The 25,009-nt window shown below is 45.9% G+C and overlaps 1 protein-coding gene across 3 annotated transcripts in view; it reads left to right on the forward strand.

Annotated features, from left to right (window-relative positions):
• Window positions 1–19,594: 19,594 nt before the first annotated feature.
• Window positions 19,595–25,009, forward strand: part of auts2a (activator of transcription and developmental regulator AUTS2 a) — a 268,221-nt gene continuing 262,806 nt past the window's right edge. The window contains exons 1-2 of one of the 3 annotated variants that reach the window (XM_030361445.1): window positions 19,595–19,778; window positions 22,096–22,984. In XM_030361445.1, the coding sequence (XP_030217305.1) occupies window positions 22,643–22,984 (342 nt within the window). In that variant the 5' untranslated portion in view covers window positions 19,595–19,778; window positions 22,096–22,642. The remainder of the gene's footprint in view (window positions 19,779–22,095; window positions 22,985–25,009) is intronic. The other 2 variants (XM_030361446.1, XM_030361444.1) reach the window with 2 other exon arrangements.

Genomic DNA, 25,009 nt, shown 5'->3' on the forward strand with positions numbered 1-25,009 from the left:
CCTTAAGTATAAAAGCCCTCTACCAAAATTATATTCTGGATTTCGGAGATTTGACAAAGCGAAGACTATGTTGCAATCATAAAATAATGAACACTGATTAGGCTGGTTATCCATGAAAAGTGCAATCTCCATACTACTAATACTCACAGTCTACTTGGATTATAGGATCAACTGCACAATGGAAGAGAATCAATTGCATCATGACAGTCAGAAATTAGGAACAAATGGAACAGAGACTAAATAAATCACAGTAAATACAAGATTATAACCGTGTGATGCACGGGAAACCTTGCATGATCAGCTCTTTACATTTCACTTCTTCTTTCACACTCTTCTTTCTTACGCTGTTTAATGAGCCCCTTGGTCACTGCCTGTACTCCATGGATAGAAAGTTGTTGCTGTACTATAGTAATAGGAAGCCTGAAATACTGTAGGAACAAGCTTGGAGGCCAACCTTAAAAAAAGAACAACAATACAGTCCGCTGCTTCAACGACATCCCCGCGAAGCTCCTAGAAGCTATCTCCTGAAGGGAAAAGACTTAAACTCTGACTCCTATTGATGTGTTTGCAGGGAGCTGGCTGGCGATGGAGACACCCCCACCTCCGCCCTCTGTCTCCCCCCCGTTCAAGCACTGTCCTCGGGCCACCGTGCCCCCTTGATCCCACCTGGCGCCCTCTTTATATGTGCATAAACTACCGGTGCAGCTGCGCTGTGCCCTCTTTAAAGCCAGAGACGGAAGGGGGCCACCGCGGCCAGAGAGATTTTTACATTTTGGTGAAGCACCCTCCCCAAGGGTTGGAGCGACTCCACAACATCCAGAGATTTGTCTCACGCACTGCTTAGTGGGTGGCGGCGGTGGTGTTGGGGGGGGGGTGGTGGTGGTGGTGGGGGTGGTTGTGCCGCGGGGCCCGGTGGGGGGCCCCCGGAGCAGAGGTGATTTCTGTTCACTCTTGTCGCTCCAGGTTATTCCTCCCCCCCAGGGGCCCTCGTCTCTGTCTGCCTGCAGGTGCACACTGCCTCCCTTCTGACGGTGTCTCGGCTGATCAACACACAGGAGCCGCGGCAGAGAGATGGCAACCCGGCGACAAAGCAGAGCCTGGGTGGAAAACTAGAATAGACCGAAGTCGGCGCATTCTAAGGTTTTCTTCAATAGCGCTGTGCTGTACTTAAATCTCCATCGATAATCAACACAGCAGATCAATATCATCCCTCTGACCGGGAAGGCCCCTTCGGTGTGGATTTCGATTGGTGGACGTGGTCGTTCCAGCAAACAAACGGCATATGAGAAAATCGATCCAAACAATGATGCACCCCTGATTACAATGATGCAGGGGAGGATTTTAACACTGAGCGACTCGGATATACCGACATGTGGACAAGTCAGCCATCGCGTGGATGGCTACAGGGGCGGTAGTGAATATACCACGGCATCGGTGGATAGTGCTGCTGGTGCTAACGTGTGCCATTGTCTGTTAGCTTCCACGGCCTTGCAGAACACTGATGGCTTTGCTCCTCAGGCCTGTCTCAATGTGGTCTTTATAGCATCCCCTCCTCCACCTCCTTCCCCTCCTCCACCTCTTCCTGCCCCCTTCATACGCTGCTATGATCCTTAATGACTCAGCCAGGACCCTGATTGGAAAAATGAAATCCCCATAGTGCGGCTGGTTTAAAAAAAAAAAGAAGAAAACTGTTGTTAGATAAGCTATGGCAACATTACACTCTGGGTCAGTCCAGACCATTACCGCAATTGGATCCATTTTTGGTTCATTACCTCTGTGAGGGTTGGACGGCCTGCCGGAACATTTGGCTTCTAGTGTTATTAAAGGACGGGGGGAACAGGTGCATATGCTAAGTACTATTATATATTCCTAGGCAACGTGTCTGCTGGAGGAAGGATTTGTTTGTTTGTCATACCAGGATGTGTAGAGAGTTGGCCAAGGCTGTTTACCTCCCTGGCTGTGCTCACAGGGAGACTTGGAGGGATCTGCTGTCAATTATTTGGATCCTCGTTTGGGTCCTCATACCCAACACATTAAATCTTGGTTCGGCTTCATCTGGCTTGTTACTGTTCTCATTTTTAGCATAAAAAAGTAAAGAATCCCAAAAAAGTAACGGATGGAAAAAGTAAGGCTTGCTCTAGAAAAGATGAACCTAGTTTAAGAACTCAAGGTTGTAAAACTTTAAATATTTCTACCTGTAAACTATATTGAGTAAATGAAGCTTCTGCTACTGCAGATAGTTCCTTAAACATGAAGAATAGTGAATGGAGCAGGCTTTTTATACGAGGTGTCGGTTGGCTCAGGCTTCAGTCTATTCCAGTATTATGGGATGTCGTAACTACCGGCACAAGACGATTCTCCAAAAGACACTCGAACACACAAAAATATCAAAACTCATTAAATTGTATTGAGAAATGAAATGGGTTGAAGTCTTTTCATTGGCCGTCGTAATCCCACACTCGAAAGTACCAGCTTGTTTCAAGTGGTCAAGGTCTTGATAACGGAACAGAGCTGCCAAGAAGCCTGGCATGTCTTGTTTAATTACATCCACTTGAGTTTCTTTAAGACTTTAGTCAACATAACAACCATGTAAGTGGTGGATGTGTATAATGGCTCGATGCAACAATATGTTCAGCCATAATCGTTAGCATTTCTCTAATTAGATCAGCGCACAATGCTCATTAGCATAGCAGCACATTGTATCACGTAGCTAATTAACGTATGCACACACTTGCTATATGCGCTCCTCTTCTGGTATCTTTCAGTTCAGCGTTTATTTAGCCTTCATTAAATCCTAGATGCTTTGGTACAGAATAAACAAACCTTGCTCCTGGGAAAGGGGGCCGGGGGAGAGATGGAGGGAGAGAAAGAGGGGATGGAGGGAGAGAAGGAGAGGCAAAGGGGATGGAAAGAGGGCATGCTTACATAGGGCCCATTTCCCTATCACTAGCTCATTGCACGGATATGTATGCAAAGCTATGCCTGTCAGCTAAAGCAACACCCACACACACGCACACACACACACACGCACACGCACACGAACATGCACATGCACATGCACACACCACAGGATGCAGTATGGAAGCATTATATGAACGAGAGTCAACTGTCAACGGGAGACCTTGATTGATTGCACTTGAGGGGGTATATATGATAACCACAGTTCCCAGAGTGTTCATTGCGCTTGACAAGCAGCACAGCGAGACTTGTTTGCACTTTGCATACACTTCATCTTGTTGTTTGTTTAAATACGCCCCCCTCCTCCACCACCACCACCACCACCACCACCACCACCACCACCACCACCTCCTCCACACACAACCCCCCACAACTGGCCAGTTAATGAATTCACACTGACAATATTGTAATTTAGAAGTGTGAATAATGGAAGTACAACAAGTGCTGCTCGGCCCTGATCTCACACTCATTAGGACTCATGTAATGGAGTGGGTAGAAGCGGGATGTACTCTGAGTCTATGCTGACAACCGATCAACATACGCTTACGGGCGTCACCATCTATTGTTCCGAAAAGCTTCGGGAAGTTGTGCCTTCTGTGGGGCTGTGTCGTGCGACTCCTCAGTAGAAAGACATCCTCCGGTGTCCTCCGATCCCAGCTTTTATGTTCATTTCCATATCTGCCATTCAGCCTACCCTATTGTTCTGGGCTGTGACTGCTGCGGCAGACTGACATGTTCCTGTGGTTAACTTCTCTGCAGGATGTCAGAGAGACCGGGATAAAAATATGATGAGTTATTGCGAACGGGTGCCTGCGGGTGTCTACTGTACAGCTGTCTTGGTTTTTGTTGTCGTAAATTGTATTGCATTTTTTTTTTTTTATTTTAAGACAATTCCCTTTTTTCTAAGTTTTTTCATAAATTTTTTCATTCATCAGTTTCATTGACATTTTTACCCAAAGCACCTAACAATTAGCTTTTTCTCGTTCAAATATTCATTCATCGATCAATGTATCCATTCAACAATCCATCCGTTCATCATTCAGACAGAACAAAAAAATATTGGTTTATCTCTTCGCCGACAAGGAAAAGAAACGGTCAAAGTCTTCATTTTCATTTCCGACCCGCTGTTCTGTCCCCGGCAGTGCTGACTGTCTCTGTGACCGGTCAGTGTCGGGGCACATTTTCCTCATGATTTCCCCGCCAATGGACAGACGGGGGCACCACCTTCACCCCCGTCAGAGAGCGGGTCACTCTCTGAAATAGACAAGGCGGGCCGCCTCTGACAGTGTCGCGCAGCCTCCCGGCAGCAGGGCCGCTGACAGGAATCAGTAAGCACACTTGACACGAGGTTACCGGGACAAAAGCAAAGGGCTTTTATGTTATTTTTTATTACCGTTCCGAATGCAGTGTTTACAGTTCACAGCGCTTTGCCAGACACGTTACTGCCGTGAAGGTTTTGATTGATGAAATTACACGCCATGAGATGGGGAGTTTTTTAATAAACGGTTCCCCTCCTTTTGGCGTTTGTCATTTTTTTTGTTTTTATGTTTGGGGGTTGTTTAAAAGGAACCGTTTTCTGTTTGGATTGAAAGGGCACGTTGTTCTCCCATTGTGCCAAGTAGAAACCGTATACACAAGGCCTTAAACCAAAATCACGCTACAGTCTTTTTCCCCTTACTGCTTGTGAAAAAAAGAGCTGATGCAACGTTGCACCAACAGTGCACGGTCGTAGTTATGACAGCAAACATGAATTTCCTCCTTTCATCAATTCCTTTAAACTGTCTGTCATTTATTCTCTTTCTCTCTCTCTCTCTCTCTCTCTCTCTCTCTCTCTCTCTCTCAGATACAGCTCAGGAATGGGGCTTAATTGGTGGGATGCAGCCTTTTAATTAAGCAGGTCAATATAAATTAAGCCTGGGTTTCATTGATGCCGGTATTAATCGGTGCTGAATTGCACACACACACACACACACACACACACACACACACACACACACACACACACACACACACACACACACACACACACACACACACACACACACACACACACACACGAAATTGGTGACTGACACACAAAACATTTGAAAACAGTGGTGAAAGAAATCGTCAGGAGCATTACATTCCATTGGCTCAGTGGAATTGCCCTTCTTATAACGCAAATAATGCACTTTTCCCATTCCGGCTCCAAGCTGCCTGCAGACACTTCAGCATTGGGTATTTAATGACAGCCTTGTGCATCGTACAGTTCATCGTCTCTGCTGGGTTCCCTCTGACCTGCACGCATAATAAGCTCCATTGTTAGTCTGGGCTCCCACCCTTTCTTATTCTCAGCATGTTCAGGAGGTTTGTAATATGCACCGAGACAAAATCGTTATGTAGTCTCCCAGCACATCGCCCCGCTGTATGTCAAATGTCATAATACCTTTGTCTCACTGTGGCACAAGTTTTTGTTTGGTTGTTTTTGTGGCTTTTTTTTTAAGGGAAAAGCTTCCATTCTCATTTCAGGCAGACTGACAGCACAATTTATCTCAAACACACACACGCACACACGCGCGCACACACACACACACACACACACACACACACACACACACACACACACACACACACACACACACACACACACACACACACACAGACACACACACACGTATCTGTGTGGAAACCATACGTCTCCTAGCGATGCCAACGTTCCGTGGCTGAAGGAGTAGAATAAACTGTTGGTAGTTTTTTTCTTCTTTCCTTCCCGCCTTCTCGTCTTCTCTCTTTCTCTCACTGCTGATTAATTTAGTCAAAATAAGAAAAAGCCTTCTAGGTTCCCATGCAGTCTCTCGGCTCCATAGTACAAGCTGAATAAAACATGGCCGACTCCATCTCAGCCTGCCGAGGTGCAGAGGGAGAGTCGATGGAAGCATCTCCATTTGCCAGTTTAAAGAATAGCCAAATAATATTCATGAATAATGAGCATAAAAATCACTTTTACTTTGTTTCTTTAATTTTATTCAGTCAATTATTATGATATATTTATTTGAGTTTGTCCTTTTCTTCATTCCTTCCTTCCTTCTATCCTTGTGTTTCCTTGTTTGTTGAGGTTAGGGTTAGGGGAGTTCATCATGTATGATTTGTCCATCCACATGAAGGCCTGTGCTGAAATCAACACTGTAATATCAACCATTTGATTCCAAGCTTAGAATCACCAGTTGCAACAAACGTGTCTACCACCAGAAACCATTTATCTGTCTGAATCGGTCTCAATCTCAATTATCTGGCTCAATCTCAATCACAGCTCTCGATCCCCTACACTAACACTGCAGACATTTTGATTACTCAGACACCCTCCCCCACCCCCCACCCCCGCAACAGTCTAATCCTTGTTAACAGCAGCGCCTGATATCCGGGTAATCCCACTCTAATCTGTGTCGGATCTTAATCCAACACTGATCCGTTTCCTCGGTGGTCCTCCTCACCACGCGCGGACCCCCAAACTCCCACGCACGCGTCATTTCCAAACCCTTCGGCTGACTTTACTTTTTCTCCCTTCTCTCTTTTCGTTGGGCGTCCCCTGCCATCCATCTTCTTCTTCTACATGTCAAGAGAAGAAGACAAGACATCCTCACCTGTGGGCTCTGACCTCCACCACTGCCACAACCACCGCCGTGACCCCTCGTACCCCCGGCCCTGGCCCCCGTGATATGATGTATTACTCTGCCCAGGGGTCTCTCTGGCCCCTGCTCACCACGGTCAGGAGCTGGGGCCTGGACCCTGGGAGGATGGGGGATAAATGGGGTATAAATGGGCCGGGCTCGAGGTGTGTGTGTGTGTGTGTGTGTGTGTGTGTGTGTGTGTGTGGTCAGCATACATGATGACACAATGACCACACACACACACACACACACACACACACACACACACACACACACACACACACACACACACACACACACACACACACACACACACACACACACACGCTCCAAGGTATAGAGGGTCTGGATAGGTCTCTGCTGCAGGGCTAGTCAGGGCTCCAGGGCTCTGGTTCAAGTGTAGAAACAAGGTGTGTGTGTGTGTGTGTGTGGGGGGGCTGATCCACTCAAGCCACCAACGTATAGTCAGTGGGTAGGGTGTTCGACTCACAGCTGAAAGGTGCAGGGTTTGAACCCCCGATGTCTGCAGCACACAGGCACGTATCCTCGTATGTTCGTGTATGTTCGGTTGGATAAAAATGTCTGCCGAACGACCGGAATAAAAGACAGCAAGATAATAGGACGTTGAGCCGCTAACGTGATGCTGTGCTCGGCGGCTGTAATTGATGTTGTTTTGGTGTTGCTTGTGTTCGCTCCGAACAGGGTACATGTAAGAATGTTCCCATCGTGCCTAATGGCTCCTGATAGCCGTGCATATGGCTGTGACGCCAGGCCTGGCTGTGGGGTTTAATCATATACGTCACTCAGGCGGATTTATCTCGACTAAAACAATCAAAAGGACAATGAGGCATAGCATTCAATTTGTCTCCAGTAAATGTGGTGGGGAGAGATTTATAACGTCTGTGACTAATAGTTGACTTGCAGCATTTAGACGTGCCCTCATTAATATGCTAAGCCACCGGCGGCCAGCCCTAGCCTTCCCCCCGGCTCCATATGGCCATTGTTGTGTGCTGAGATCAAACCATTCACACCCTGTATTGTAGATATGATGGAATGGGCCAGGCATTGTTTCGTTCTTTCACCTCACACATTTCTAATGATTTCTAATTTAACATACCATTATGGGGTAGCGAATGGATATTAGATTGGCCAAATTAATCGAAGAGGTTCCTTCGTGGTATGGGAGTTCAATTACATAGGTGCGGCGCTGGTAGGCTGGGGGTAATCTGTCAGTGGAGGGGTATTTTGTAGGAAATAAAATGGCCCCTCAAAGATCATCCGTTCAGAATCACCATCAGGGCCAAACAACTCCCACTGCTTATGATGGATGGATGCGTTATTGATGATGTCAAGGTTTTTTTTATTTGGCTGGGCAAATCTTTAGCTCTCTGATCTATACTCTCGGCTCTGACAGCCAACCTGACAGCCAGCAGCTATTTATTAACATATTGCTTGTCCATCCGCCAGATTGCCTCTCTCTCTCTTTCCCCCCTCTCTATCTCTATCTCTGTCTCTGTCTCTGTCTCTCTCTCTGTCTGTCTATCCGCCTGTCTCTCACTCTCTCTCTGTCTCTCTCGCTCTCTCTGTCTCACTCTCTCTCTGTCTCTCTCGCTCTCTCTGTCTCTCTCTCTCTCTCTCTCTCTCTCTCTCTCTCTCTCTCTCTGTCTCTCTCTCTCTCTCACTTTCTCTCTCTCTCTCTCTCTCTCTCTCTCTCTCTCTCTCTCTCTCTCTCTCTCTCTCTCTCTCTCTCTCTCTCTCTCTCTCTCTCTCTCTCTCTCTCTCTCACTTTCTCTCTCTCTCTCTCTCTCTCTCTCCTTCCCAATCCCTCTCTCTGCCTCTCTCTCCTTCCCAATCCCTCTCTCTCTCCCTCTCCTCTCACCATCTGTCAGCTGCACTCTGTCAAGGTTTTTCTTTTTGCTTTAGCCCTGGCCCGACCGCTCTATGTTCAGGTTGCTGCATCGTAGGGTTTACTCCGTGCCGTGTGACATTATAACGAAGCCCACCGTTCACTCCTTCACTCCTTCACTCCTTTATCACCAGGGTTTAGGACAGGGTTCCCCAATTAGTTTTTCCAGAGGGCCAAATTTGGTCAAACATGCCATGCCAAGGGCCGAAATGTCGTTTCATTTTTCTAATTCGCCATTTTTATGTGCAAATTTAGCTTGAATTATAATTACTGTTTTAGCGATAATGCAGGAGGGCTAGATCAATTAGGTTTAAATAGCATCCAGGAATGGTGCATTGATGAGAATGCAAGGAATGAGGAGGACGAGGAGACGTAGCTTGCTTCAGACTATATTATGTTCAGCCTTGTTTATTTAAATACTCCGTAATGTCTTTCAGTTTCTATAAAACAACAGTAAAATAAAAACACCTTTAGTTCTATGAAGCATAATAAATAAATAACTACAGGCTAAACAACATATACAGTTATATAGCAAGCATGTGTAAATAAATCAAACAGAGCTGCAATCACAACACAGAAAAAAGTCATACACAAAACATACACTCAGATACCCAGGCGCAGTCGTGTAGAGTTTGTTTATTTTCCCTGAGTATCTGAGCATACAACCCGTGCACGACTTCCCTCTTCACCACAACCACAGCTCTGCTTGATCTACCCATATAAATAAAGGAAACAAGGTAACAGGCACTTACATTGTCACAAACTTAATACCCTGAGTATTAACTAAGCTGCCTAATCTGTGGATGGCACAAGCCTTTTGGCCTCTGCAGTCCACTCGCCGTCAGGAAACATGCAATGAAGCAGCTGTTGTGCTCTCTTGTGCCGATGCCGTTTTGCATATGGTTAAAAAAAACTGACCGCTTGTATGATGTCAACATGCTTGCAATCTTTTGTTTGCGTTGCTCAGATGTTTCTGGGAAACTTCCATTAAAGCTGGCAGCATGCAAACAGTTAAAGTGTCAGGTTGTCAGATTTAATGACAGCCACGGTCTGCTTGCATATTAAGCATGTCGGCTTTGCGTTGGCATGGTCCGGTAAAGAAAAGCAATACTTATCGGTCCATTCAGTTTTAAACTGGCGGTTCTCCTGGTTGACCTTCCTTTTCTTGGCAAATTACATGTTTCTTTCATCAATTTTCAATCCGTTGATTTTTGACAAAGTTGTAATACCCTGGGATGACAGACGGATAGCGGGAAAGTGACAGCATGCGGCGGCTACTCTCTGGCGTGTGACGCTAGTGAAGTTGAAAACGCACGAAGCACGTCATTACGTATGCACGCAGTAACGTCAACGGTCAAGTGGATGGTGTGGGCTGAGGGGAAAATATAGCAGACCGCGCAAAAAATAAATAAAAAAAGATTATTATAATTTTTTTTTTTTTGGAGATAACATGTGAATGCGCTGGGTCAGCGCGGGCCGGACATTTGGCTCTCGCGGGCCGGATCTGGCCCGCGGGCTGCTAATTGGGGTTCACTGGTTTAGGATGTCCAAATACAAACCCTCAGCTGCGCTCTGTTGAGGATGGGCTCAAGAAAATATCAATTACAGAAAAAAGAAATGAAAAAGAAATTAGCACTCGAAGCGTGTATCAGCGACTGAGAAAGACAGACCCATTCCTCAGACAGCATGGCTTCCTTTCTTTTTTATGTTTTTAATCTCACACAGACTTTTTTTTTATCTACTTTAAGTCTGCAGCGGTAGTCTGCTGCACCTTGATGATTGTGTTTGATGTGTGAGCGTGTGTGTTTGAGCCTGTGTGTGTGCGTGCGTGTGTGTGTGTGTGTGTGCGTGTGCCTGTGTGTGTGCGTGTGCGTGTGTGTATAGCTCCAGCCTTTTCCCATTGGGACCTGTGTCTGCTGCTAATAATCGGTATAAGTCACGTCTCACGGTGGCACCGCGCCACTTCCTCAACTATTCATTAAAAAGTTTTTTTCTTGTCCTTCTTCTCCTCCAAAGGCTGTGAACGTATACAGCTGTGGGCCATCTTGTCTGCTTTAGTTTGCTGGTCCCAAAAATAAAGCTGAACAGGGTTTGTGTTACATGATGTTTTATGTAGATGGCCTGAAGATACGGCCTCAGGAAAGGGTTTTTCTCTCAGTGTTGTGATCCCAAACACGCGCAGTATCTTCTGGTGTTCATGTTGGACGAGTGCCTGTGTGGATCTCTGCCCAGCTGCCAGATAACCTCTCCCGTGTCCACGCTCGTCGTTTCTCGTTAAAGGATGTTGACAAATGAGTGCAATCGTAGCATTACGGATAACAGTCGCCGCCAGTGGGCAAATCCATTGGCTGAATCCCTCCATGAATACCGTAACCTTTATTCAAACAACAACTACCGTGCACAACATTAAACATCAACAGCTCGTGGAAACATCCTTTCAGAAATGACCATGGAGGAGAAAGATTCTCTCTGCTATACTCCCTGAACCTGCATTGGTGACGGGCTTACCCAAAGGTCAAGTCTGTCACATAATTTATAGATTGAGAGGTTTAATAAATAATAATGGATCTGGTGGTTAAGAGTTCAATAGTTATAGAGCTATAGAAATAGTATATATTTATAGATATATCTATATAGATGTAGATACACAGTAGATATAAAATAATACATCTGCAGGAGATCTTTTGATGAACAGAGGTCAATTTATTAATTATTGCCGACAGGTATTATTCCACATTCATCATTCATTCAGTCTCTTCCAATAGAACCATGGCTTTCCTCCTTCTGACAGCTTTCGGTTCGGATTGGCTGCAAGTGGTAAGTGCATGTTGTTGGCAAGAAGTTGTCATTCATCTCTGTGAAAAGAGCGGTTGGAGAGGGAAAGAGAGAGTGGAGAGAGTGGAGAGACAGAGAGAGTTGAGAGAGGGTGGATAGAGGGGGAGATAGGGAGAGAGGGTGGAGTGGGAGAGAGAAGACAGAGTGTGGTAGAGAGAGTGGTCACTGTGTACTGCAGAAGGGGAAGTTGTTCCGAGATATTTCCAGCAGCTGCCATATGGAGGAGATGGCAGCTGAGAGCAGGCTGAGCCAGTGCAGATGGAGCTGTGGGGGCCTGGACACCAACAGCATGCAATCTGCACCGTCTCTAGGGAACACGACTCGAGATGAGACATGTGAAGGAAGTCTAAATGCAACATACAGGCCGATTGAGGATTTCTCCCCCCAATCTGAATGAGCTAAATGCACATTTCGAGTTAGTAATCAGTTCCAAGGCTATGTACACATACATAAGTTACGGTCTGATACCAAATTATGTATTGCAGTATGATTAACATATTTCGAACCAGACGTTCTTCTATGATTCATCAGACTCCAGGGCATTGCTCTCATTCCAAACTCAATTCATCGCCTCCTTAAAGCTGTATATCTATAGATATCTACAAGATGTAATCAAAGAAAGCCGGTAGGTAAACGAGGTCTATCACCCGAGTGAGCGTTGTGCTCCACCACCCAGACCTATATTCCTCTCTTTCTGTTGACTTTGGAGTCCACTCACCAGAACGCTCCCCCTCACAACACTACAATGAGACCCTGCCCAGAGAGGAGTACAGCGCAGGCGGACCCCCAGATCATCCTCCTGATCCCCTCATAATCAGGCCCAAATCCTATAGAACAATGCCCCTCTATTATTAACAAGAAGAGAAAACCCACAAGCCCTTCAGTCCCGGTCGTTTGGCCTCTCTCCCCGCTCCAGCCAGTGCTGACTAGGACTCTGTGGTGTCTTAGGGCTTGTCTGTTAGAGAAAGGCCTCAGAGACTTTCTTTTTTTATCGGCAGTCTAATGAAACATGCATTGTAAAGAAAAAAGCACAGCCGCAGCAAAAAAATTATTGATGGCAGGTTTTATCTTGTAACCGACCGGCTTCTGGAGGTCAGACGGTAGATGAACGACAAAGACGTCCACGGTCCAACCACATCATCTACCTCACGTTCCTTTCTGACAGTGAACTAAGGCCCAGCCCCGCCCAACACACACACACACACACACACACACACACACACACACACACACACACACACACACACACACACACACACACACACACACACATAAAAACAAAAAGGACACCTTTCTATGTGCCTTATTGTGTTCTCCCGTCAGTAAGCGATTCTTTTTCTTTTTAAGGAGGAGAAGGTAGAGAGGAGGAAGGAGAGAGGACGGGGTAAGAGCAGGAGGGACAGGGAGAGAGGAGGGAGGGGAGAAAAGAAGAGTGGGGGGGGGGGGGGGGGTGGGAGGGGGATAGGAGAGAGTGAGAAGGGGGGTGGGCGCCCAGCAGGCAACCCCCCCCCTCTTAATACTAATAAACAAGCTTGACTTTGCCTCCCCCTGCCCTTGCAGGAGTGAGGAAAGCAGGGGGGAGAGTAATTGGAAAATATCCTTTTCTAAAGCGACCCCCTTCTAACCCTCCCCCCTCTCCCCCCATAGTTTCCATCTCTGGTGCAATTCCTCCCTCGCTGCGATATAAAACCTACATCATTCCATCTATTCAACGTTTAAAAAGAGGGGGGGGGGGGGGGGGGTGTATATTATTCAGGGCATTTGATTCCGTGCTTTCGGTAATGGTCTACGACGTGACAAATCCTTGTGTGTTTTTGTGTGTGAGCGCGTGGGTGTTTGCATGTGTGTGTGTGTGTGTGTGTGTGAGAGTGTGTGTGGGGGGGGGTCCTCTAATGCCCGTATTTGTTCCAGGGAACACCCACCATCAGCAAACCGTTGCCTATATAACGGAGAACTCATTTGGCATGCAGACGGCCGATGAAACGGGGTATAATGGGAGAGTGATTAACAGACTCCTTCCCGCCCTGGTACGCGGACCCGGTGCTAGAAAAAAAGAAAATACAAACCTAAACAGAGAAGACGACATGAGATCCTGGTGTCTGAGACATCATTTATACAGATGGTTGTGTCGTACAAGCTGCTAAAAAACGACAGCGGCTTTGGTAGGATACCTTCATTATTCCTGGGGCCCATGTTGAATTAGGAGAAAAATTGTCAACTGTGTCTCCTGACCCTTACAGCCTACCTGATTAAGATGGCCTGATGCCACAGTGTCGGCTAACATGTCTAACACATGCTGCATCACGCTCTCTTATCCCCAGCTAGACGGGTCCTGGCTGCCCGGGAATTCTGTGGGTCTCAAATGCATTTGTGAATCGTTTCCATTGAATCCATCCATCCATCCTTGCATCATTCATCCATCCATCCACACACCCATTCATTCATTAATAATGCGTTCACCCATTCATTTGTCTGTTCCCCCTTTCATCCATTATTTAATGGATGAGATGCATGATTTAATTCTCCCACTAGTTTTCGCTGAGCAATTTACATAGCTCATTTGAATACACACACACACGAGTGCACGCACACACAAACACACACACACACGCACACGCACACGCACACGCACACGCACACGCACACGCACACGCACACACACACACACACACACACACACGGGTATGACCCGTGGTAAGGTGCAAAATCGTCTCCCTACCAGACATGAAAACTCAGTGTTTCATGTGTTCATTTGTTTAAGGAACACATGCTTTCGGCTTTGGCTACACCGCGGTGACGTTCGATAGCTTTAAACAGGTTCGTGTTTTTGTAGGTCAGCTATCGCTTCCAATATCCTTGATGCTGTTCTGGGCATTTGAGGTGGCATGTGCTTCTTCTGGTTAGGCTCTATTCATAGCAAACATAAACACAACCCAGCCGGGCCTTTTGTCTTGTTCTGTCTTTTTTTTCTTCTTTCATTTTCTAACATTTCAATTCAGGTTATATTTGGAAGCCGGTTTGTCTTCAGGGTATAGAGTACAGTTTTCACCGAGACTTCGAAAACGTTATTTTCGGAGTGAAAGCGAGTTATGAAATTTAAGAAAGAAAGAGAGAGAGAGAGTTTTGAGGAAACTGCTCTTACAACTATAAGTGGCAGGTCCTTCTTAGCCTTTCAATTCTGTCACTCACATGTCCTTGAGCTCACAATATTCACTGAAGCACTACAAAGGATATGATTTAATTAATCTGTTGGTCTGTTAACCACAGGATGTCTCTAAAACTGTGGACAGTGAAGAAAACTCAAAATAGAGAGTGACTCGTGATTGTGATTAATCATTGTGGAATCACATGTATTGCATTTCCACTTTCTACATTGAGAACAATAATTTATCGACTCATCAATCTCTTTGAACGTGTCTGGTCGTGTACATCAGTGCAAAATATGGATACTGTATAACAGATACGTTGTTTTTCTGTAAAGAAAATGCATTCAGATTGTAATCAGATTTTCCATTCATCCGTGTTTGGTGGGGGATGATTTTCACTTGAATTATGAAGTTGGTCTTTTGAGAAAATTTTTGGACACAAATAAATTCTGTCCTCATGGGTAAATGTCACAAAATGTGATTTGTGCCTTTGATTGAAAGCTCATAAGTTTGAAGAATTGTCTGAACAAGGAGAAATAGCATCAAGTACCGTGCATTAATATCAAAGAGTCCCGCAATGATATATGTACACATATACTCCAACATAATCAGTCTTTTTAATTCATAAGCTCTGAAGCTATTTGGACTAAATCTACATGGCCCCGAAAGTAATGTAGCATTTGCCAAATTTACTGGCTTGTCATGTCAGAACACTGGCTGTGGAAAAACATCATGTTATTTATCTTGTAAAAAAATACCCATTTTTTCATCTTCAGGCATCCAATTGACTCCCTTTCTTTCTCCATCTTGAGTGTAATTTTCCTGCCTTAATGTGACAGACTGTACAAACGTCGCCAAGACGATGCCTAATTTAGGTCAACTTTTGAACAGGCTGTCATTTGACAAAATTTGGCAATTAATATGCGATCCGTTCCCCCTGTAATACCATGCACTTTAATGGTTATGGTATTAACCACTTGTTAGGCCTTCGGGGACAAGTCTTTAATGATGAATGCCCGGCCTGCCTATGCCTGCATGCCTCCGAGCCGTCGCTTGTCTTACAATACACAGGAATGAATAGCTTGGATGAGTGATATTGTGTGGTTTGCCAGTAAAGCAATGATGAAGTGATACTTGGATTGGGAACGAGAGTTGGCCCCGGGTATCTGAACTACCGTCTACAGTTCTGCGCTCTTGGAAACAAATAATAACACTCATACGCTACATAGGAATACATATAGAGATTTTTTTGTGACTCAAGGAAGATAGGAAGGTAAATCGCAACCCAGTGTTGGTGATCTCAGTCAAGAGGGTCTTTAAGAACATAACTGTGGGAAGACGATTTCAATGGCAGCCAACAAAAAAAGAACTAAATCATTTATGAGTGTGTGTCAAATGTCCCCCCCCCCTCACCAGACGCTTTGATGGATCCTTCTGCTGAAGGGGCACTCGAGAGAAGAGCAAAGGTGAGAAGGCGAGTCCTGGAATCAAAATGGACTCAAAAGGATGTCAACAGGTGTGGCCTAAAGGGTTTGTGGGGGGGGGGTCATGTGAAGGTGGCATTCCTATTTGCTGGTTCCCACCTTCTCCCATGCTGGAGAAGAAGCGTGAAGTGAGACATTCTGGCAAGGGAGATGCAGAAGGTGTGTCACAAGACTGATAATCAAGGAGCCCTCTTGTAAACGAAGAAGAACAACTCACTGACTCATGTTTCTTTCAAGGAGCGCAAGCATGCTGAGCGCGTTACCCGCATTGCACACATCCGACGAGTTTCAGTTTTGTGGAGCGTTATGGTACCAGAAGGTCTCTCTTTTAGACTCACAAAGAGCTGAAAGATGTGTTTTCCATCAAACGCCGTCAAGGTTGCCTCTGTGTATGTTCAGAAAAAGGAAACAAGTTTTCATCCTGACATTTTGTTGTTTGCTCCTCAAATGTCTGTTTGTTTTTTAGACACTCTTTTCTTACTTTGGTTGTGTAGGAGTGTAGGAGAAGCTGAAGGCTGTGGGTTTGCCTGTTGGCTGTTTGTCCTGGTGTGGTTCTAACAGAATGGGGCAAGAGTTGTGGAATACAATTGTTCACAGACAAATAAATAATTGAAGACTCCTTTGTGAAGTCCATTTTTCTCCATTTACTAGAACCTGTTTGAGACGCTTGTCTCAAACAGAAAAGCTTAAGAGGGTTTCAACCATGAGGTCTATGATTGGCCGCCAGCCAGAGGGGTCATATTAGTGGTGATGTTGGAACGCTAATGTCCAATCAGAAGCCCTGCTCGATTTATCCTCCTCACAGTGTCTGCTCTTTAACACACACGTGTTCTCATTTCAGTTCCTTAATCACCGCCACAACATTTTGCTTGGTCCGATACCAAATACTTTGGACACATTGCCTTCCTCTGTGCGGCTGCCAATAAGACCTGAACTCTCAACTTAGAAAAACTCTAAATAAATCACAGAGAAAAAACACTGTACATAAATAACTGAGGAAATAACTTGGCTTCGGGAATACTTTGTCATCAACTCCAAATGTAAAGGAGACAGAGAACATGGGGTAAACGGTGTAATTAAAGCTGATTATGAGGAGACTAACAGCAACAAATTGGTCTGGCCCCTGGAGGGTGCTGAGGCTAAATGACTCCCCCCCTCCTCCAACAGCACCCCCCCCCCCACACACACACACACACACCCATGACACTTAGTCAAAAGGATGATTCCCCCCCTCCCCCGGCCCACTCGAAGAAAATGATCCAAGGTCAATTGTGTTTGACCCACACCCATTCACACAGACACACAGACACACACACACACACACACACACACACACACACACACACACACACACACACACACACACACACACACACACACACACACACACACACACACACACAGACACTTCAATCTTTAAATGGCATTGAGTAGGCTATAGACTTTTACAGCACTTTTTCAGCTGCTCCAGCCAACACCTTGCAAAACAACACACACACCCACACAAAGGCACACACATAAACGAACACACACACACACACACACACACACACACACACACACACACACACACACACACACACACACACACACACACACACACACACACACACACACACACACACACACACTCTCTCTCTCTCTCTCTCTCTCTCTCTCTCTCTCTCTCTCTCTCTCTCTCTCTCTCTCTCTCTCTCTCTCTCTCTCTCTCTCTCTCTCTCTCTCTCTCTCTCTCTCTCTCTCTCTCTCTCTCTCTCTCTCTCTCTCTCTCTCTCTCACACACACACACACACACACACACACACCCAGCCTCCTCCACACGCGAGTGTCCTTTTCCCAAATGGATGGTGTTCACACTGCTCCAAAAGGATTGTTTTATTCTCCCCTCTCCACCCCCTCTTTTGTCCTCCCACACGTTGAAAACTCGATTGATCCTCCACCTCATTCACAGTCACACTTCTGGGTACAACGACGCATGCTTGTTCAGTGGAGACGTTTCCACTGCTCTCTGACGTTATGAAAGCTACACAGTGCCTTGCTGTTGAGCTGCATCTGTCCTGGTGCATCCTCCTTGGCGCTTGATGAGCAGGGCGGCAACGCTTCACTTAATGTGAGGTAAATAGTGACGAGCCAGTGCAATTAGGAAGGCTAATAGTCGGTCATGAGTAATCGTTTCAGTTTTGGTGGGGAGGAACCGTCAAGTCGAGCCTCTTCCACTGCGGTTGGAAGAGTTGATTTGATAATGAGGTGGGGATGTTTTAATGTGTCGTTTTATTGAGGACAGTACCAGTGCTACCCACAAAATCATGTTTTGGCCCTACTTCTCTGTAGCAATACAACAGAGTGATGCCACTGTAGAATGGGAAACAAATTTGAATTTATTGTCTGTGTGATGACAATGCCATCAATCTTAGACAATTTGTGTCTAAAGTCCTTTTTCCATCAGATTTTCAAGCGAATTAACTCTTAAAGCGAATTAATTTGTAGCGACATAAGAAGCGCCTAAACGGTTTTCCATCGACCGAATGATTATTGCGAATTAAAATTGTGTCACATGCCCCGTGTTGAAGCGCATTTTTCTGACCCGCTAGATGATTTTCCATCACTGGACTTTAAGTCCTTTTTCCATCAAAAAGATAATGCGCTTTAAAATGATGCGCATCAAAAGTTAGTGCGACATATGTGATGGAAAAAGGGTTATATCGCTCTAACGCCGATTTTGTCGCACTGTTAATTCGCTCTGCAGAGGTGGTTTTGGGAAAGTTCTAGCGACATAAAAGTAATGGAAAACGGCTGAAGCGATATAGAATGTCGCGCATGCGCATTGTTGATGGAAAATCATCTAGCGGGTCAGAAAAATGTGCTTCAACACGGGGCATGTGACACAATTTTAATTCGCTATAATCATTCTTTCGATGGAAAACCGTTTAGGCGCTTCTTATGTCGCTACAAATTAATTCGCTTTAAGAGTTAATTTGCTTGAAAATCTGATGGAAAAAGGACTTTATGATGACTCATTTGATTTGTAAAGCTGTTGAATCCTTTTAGTAAAAGTATTATTCTACTTTTGTACATCTGAGATCAGATCGATTTTACAGATGATATATAGAGAGAGATGAGACTTTAGATAAAATTGTATTGACAGGTTTGTGTTTCATTGAGGGTTGATAAATGTTACATGCTTCTTGGCTTAAATATTTTACCAAGGAAAAATCCATATTTGACTATAAATGGAAACCAACTAGTCTTATCTGACACAGGAGCCAGTGTATTTAAAACTGCAAATCCAATCATTAATACATTTGCACATATAGTGCAAATAACTATTTTGTAAATAGGCTAAACAATGTGATGCTGTTAATCTTTTGGGCATTAATCACACTTTAAACCCACTGGTTCCTACAGTGAACTGTAGAGGAAATGTGTATAGAGTTAGCCTACTATATGCCGGTGCGTTTAGAATTACGATGAAGTTTCACATTTCTCGCATAGCTTCACGTCTCCAGTCCACATCGTTTATCAATTCTATCACCTCATTTCCAACCACACCAGCCCAACTGTGAGCGCTGCACTACTTGCTCCGAGGAAGAAGCGTAGAGCCTGTAAAGCGGCACTGCGGCATCGCCGTATCACTACGCCCGGTCCCTTCTCCGGGATCCTGAAACACGGATTGGGAGAGGAGATACCCTATGGTTCCTTGCGGGATTATCTATCAGCGCAATTTCTTCTCGTGTTTTTGTCTTTTAATGACCATTCGTATCGGAAGGGCTTCAACTTGTCCGGACGGTCCCCACTTGCAAGGGTTTGCATTTCTTGGTTTTGCATGACGTGTCTTGGAGCAAAAAAGAGGCTCGCTTTGTGTCTTAGTGGAAATTAAAGCCAAGCTGGAACACAGGAGGCAGTGCCAGTCGCTGTTTGTGGGCTGGACTGGAGACAGAGCGTGAGATCTACTGACAGAGAAGCAGACACAAAAAGAAAAAAAAAGACTACAACGAAGACAGGGACAGAGGGTGTTTTGCAGGAGAAGACTTGGATAATAGCGAGTTCAGTGAAGATAAGGGTTGTGTGTTTACTCTTGTCGTTTGTCAGCGCTATGTTGCATGTGTCATTAGATAAGTACTGGCACGGGGCATCGGGTTAAAGGGAAAGGTACTGAAATAGGCTTCGGACCGTTCATGAAGGAAAGGTGAATTAGCCTTTTAGTTGAATGCAGCCGTTGCGCCCTGGTTAAATGTATTAGTGGACTATTGCAGCACAGTCAGGGTTGGCATGCTGGCTTCTTGCATGCTCCTTTGTTAGGAATTAATATAAGCTAACTCTGTAATTATGCATATTCATAAAATCATCCACTTCCAGAATGTGCCAGATGTGTGTATTTTTGTGAATAGCAGCTCAGGTTTACCCTAATGCAACCGTCTGCCACTGAGATAGAGCAAAAGTTGAAGATGGTGGTTGACAATGATATATAGCTGGATTTGGTTTCTCTGGTGATGCAAAAAAAAAAAAAAAGGTGTGTTCCTCTTGTCTTGAAATGTCCAGAAGCAATTGGTGCCATGCAATTGAGACATACTTGAGCATGTCTGTACTTAGTTGACGGTTAGGCTCCTGCTCTATCTCTCCCTCTCTCTCTCTCTATTCCTCTCCCCCTCTCTCTCTAAATAGTGTGCCAATACTATGATGTCATGTCAGAGAATTTATATTCTGGACACATTCTGGACCCATATGTGTTTCAGACTCGTCCATCGGGCCACAGTGACTTACGGTGGCTTATGTTTCACACTGTAGGCTATTCCAAGAGGGCAATTATGTATAGGATGGCCGGTTAGTGTTTACAGAAGAAGAATACCAGGCTATGTTCTGCTGCTGTACTACAGCCACACACTCGAGTGCACGCAGAGATTGGCTGAGGAGCTCTTCTTTCAGCCGTCTGGTTGACAGAGTTTTTGTCATAATGGCTCAAGGACATATCTCCATGTAGTTTAGCTAGTGGTTATTAATGAATCATTACAGCCCAGGATGTGAGGCATGGGAATGACTATGTTGTTGTTACATGTTGTAGTGCTGTGGGTCGGTGACTGCATGTTGTAGACTAGAGTCAGGTCCAAAGCCTTTTCTTCTCTCGACCTGCTTACACATGTCTTACATATGTTGACCGTTATGTAGGGCTCTCAGTTATTTCAGCAATTCTGCAATTCTCCTAGCTTCAACCCTGATTTGCCATGCGAGGCGAAAATCAATAAAACTCAATAGCACTTAATTATTCTGCTAAGAGTAAGAAAGAAAGTATTGTGCACAGATATTATTCTGGAAATGAATGTTTTACACCCTTCTGAATGGAGAGTAAAGAGCAGTTTTCTTTATGAATAACAAAGCAGTGGCTGTCAGACAACTGTTGCTTTATTTATACAGGCCTTTGTCTAAAGCTTTCATACAACTTGTGTTGAATGGATTTCAAGCAAGAACTGGTTTTATAATGCCATTTAATTACATTAGATTGAAATGTTCAAGGTTTGCCTGTGTGTATTTAATAATAATGTAAGATACACCCCTCATCATTGAAAAGGCTTGTATAGTTCATGTATGGTTTTGATTACAAATATAAAAATAACATCTAATTATAAAAGGATCAATTTGAAGTTATGTAATTGGTAGGTAAACTGCTCCATCAAACAAAGCAAAAATAATCTTGATTTGGCACACTTAAGAGATACAAGTGATAAAGCACTCGGAGCACATAATAATCTTCTTATCCTTAATGACTTGGCAAAGGCAGGAAAGCCAGTAAAGCTGGTAGCTAATGGCTCTGGCCGGTGCTAATGAAACATTCCTCTTGCATTATACAGCACCGCAACCCCCGAAATATCCTCAGTCTTCAGGAAATAGCTGCATAGACTGCATTCGGGGCAGGATAGGGTTCTCAGGCTAAGGCGTGCTACTCCCAAACCGAAAGGTTTTGGGTTCGAGGCTTAAATGTTAGCAGCCTGGCCTTTTAGGCCTCCTAGAGTATTACCGTCTGCTACATAAAGTAAACATACGATGAAACATCCTGGGATAACACGTTGCGTTTACTGAAGTGCTTTTTTTTTTATTCTCTTTCTTTTTCCTCTCTTGTCCTGCAGGAGAGGAGGAGTGGATTCCGAGTTGGGAAGATGTGGCGCCCTCAACGGGCCACGGCACCATGGGAGAGCAGCGCGTCCGCTGAACACACATCTGCTTTGACTTGAACCGACCTCGGGAAATTGAAAGACTTACGGTCCCATCGGCCAAGCGGTGCTGGTTTTCTCACCTCGTCGCTGGGTCTCATGGAGAGCAGTTTGGGATCTTTTTCTCGGAACCTAGCCTAGTTTCAACCAACCCCGCCGCGCGCGTTTGTTTCGGGCGGCTTCCGTCTCTGAACGCCCACGGGACAAGCCTCCCCCTCCCTGGATATACATATAACATGGTCGCCTTGGATGTAACGCCTTGATACTCTGCCGTTTGGTTTCGCGACAGTGTGGAGGTAACTGCTCTGGAGTTCTGCTGAGGGTCTTTGGAGTTCTACCAGCGACCCCCCCTCCCCCTCGCCGGGCCACGCCCCGCCGCCCAGGAAGGCCTTGTTGTTGTTGCTGTTGTTGTTGTCGTTGTTGTTGTTATTGTTGTTCTCGGCGACTCCCTTCCGAAAGGGACATGGATGGCCCTCGCTCCGGCAGCGCCCTGCGCAAAAAGCGGAAGACTCGGGCGGCGCGCGACAAGGTGCGCGGGCCGGGGCGGATGCCCAACGGGCACGCCAAGTCGTCGGCGGCGGCAACAGCCACGGCGGCGGCCACGGCGGCGGTGTTTGCGAAGGCGGGGGCGACGATGGTGCGCTTCTCCTCGGATTCGGAGCGGGAGGGGGGCCTGGGCCCCGCGGTGCCGTCCGCCCGCCCCCGCCCCCCGCCGCGCAGGAAGCGCAAAGAGTCCACCTCGGACGAGGAGGACATCATCGACGGCTTCTGCATCTCGGGGTTCATCTCGCTGGAAGCGCTGGAGGTCAGTGATCGAACCCGGCCCCCCATCCCCCCCCCACACTCCCCCTCTCCCCCACTGTCCATCCTCCTTTACGGCTCTAGTGTGAGCATGGAATGGGGGTCGGTATGAGTGGACCTTGCTCAGATCAGCCTTTCCCCTCCCCCCCACCCCAAAACCTATGTACACACACACACACACACACACACACACACACACACACACACACACACACACACACACACACACACACACACACACACACACACACACACACACACACACACACACACACACACAGGTTTCACCGTGGGGGACGAGGAGGCCTGCAGAACCTGCAGACTTGGGGTGCGCTTATTATGTGTGTGATGTGTTTATTATTGTAAGCAGCTGACTGCCTGTACTTGGAACCCTCCCCGCCCGCATCATTTGGTTGGTGTGCGAGCCGAGGTTTCAACAGATGTGGCTTTCGAAGCACTGCTGCCGCTGCCAGAGATGTGTATCTGTGTCAGGAGGAGGTTTCCTTCGCGCCCCGCACGACTTTGTCTTTGGGTGTTGGAGAGAGAAAGGGTAAAGGACACGGTGGCTAGTTCAAGGGGGGGGGGGGGATGCTAAGAACGTTGACATAACATTATAGTGGAGGTCTGAGAGTTTGGCTTCTCTTGATGCAGATGGGTGAAAGGACTGGGATACGCAATGAGAGGGCGATACGTTGTTGACCAAAGATACATTTATTACGTTAGGAACGTTGTTTAAACATTTCCCGCACGCCTCAGTCGACTCACCTTGGAGGTCTAGAAAACGCGTTTTTCTTCAGTTTACGATGTTGGTTTAGTTGTTATAGGGTTATTAGAGCGTCAATATTATTGAGTTTGACCTTATGTGAACAGGGTAGGATAAATTATGCATATCTGCAGGCTTGTCTTTGCATTCACACTGTCAGATATCCACACAGGGTCGGACGCTGAGCTCCCTAGGAAAGGAGACTTCCAGGCAGCTTGTTCTCTCTGCTGTATATAACTTCCAGCCCTGTTTCGTTGTCGAACCACACCTGGAAAGATTTTGCAGTTGTTTTCTTTTTTTGGTCTCATGCATGCCCCTGTTGTGTCCCCCCCCCCCCCCCCTCACCCTCTTGCTTTTTTTCTACATTTCTCCTCTGTACTTTTTGTGCTGCAGAAGGTCTGGCAATGTCTACTGAGATTACCCCTGTTTCTCCTCCAGCACCCCCCCCCCCCTCCCCTACCCACCCCCACCCCCCAGCCCAAAGCCCCTGCTCCTTTCCTCCCTTTTGTTCCTTAGATGCCTTTTGCCTCTCGCTCTCCTTTATCCATCTCTTTCTCTCCTTCATCCATCTGTCCGTCTGTCTCTGTCTCCCTCTGTCTATAGCTCTCTCTCTCTCACTCTCTAGCTCTTGCTCTCTCTCTGTAGCTCTCTCTCTCTCTCGCTCTGTAGCTCTCGCTCTCTCGCTCTCTTGCTCTCTTGCTCTCTCTCTCTCTCTCTCTCTCTCTCTCTCTCTCTCTCTCTCTCTCTCTCTCTCTCTCTCTCTCTCTCTCTCTCTCTCTCTCTCTCTCTCTCTCTCTCTCTCTCTCTCTCTCTCTCTAGCTCTCTCTCTAGCTCTCTCTCTGATATCTGTGCAGTCTCTTTAAGCCGCCAGGTTATTCTGGTTTGGAGTGGCCAGTTAATGGCTTCAGCCATTGATGTAGTGACATTCGACCAGAGTAGCCCCTGCAGTCTCCACCTTAGGTGGAAGTGGCTAGTGAACTTGGTGTCCATTGGTGTAATAATAATTACACTGAATGTAAATGTTCACATTAAGAGTCGCTGTTATGCTCTTTAAAGGTCACAGGATCATTTTTTTGATGATTGCATCGGGACAGTCTTGATCACATTTTGATCTACTCTCCCGTTGTTTAGTTTCAAGTGCCAGAACAGTGGCTTGTGGAAGCTTAAAATTAGACTTTATGATAGGTTATATGCTTAGGGAGACAGGGATCCAAGTCATTATTTTAATGTCCATCCCCTTTTAGTCTTCCTTTCCACCACCATCAC

Source organism: Gadus morhua, chromosome 7 (assembly GCF_902167405.1).
Source record: "Gadus morhua chromosome 7, gadMor3.0, whole genome shotgun sequence".
Classification (NCBI taxonomy): Eukaryota; Metazoa; Chordata; class Actinopteri; order Gadiformes; family Gadidae; genus Gadus; species Gadus morhua.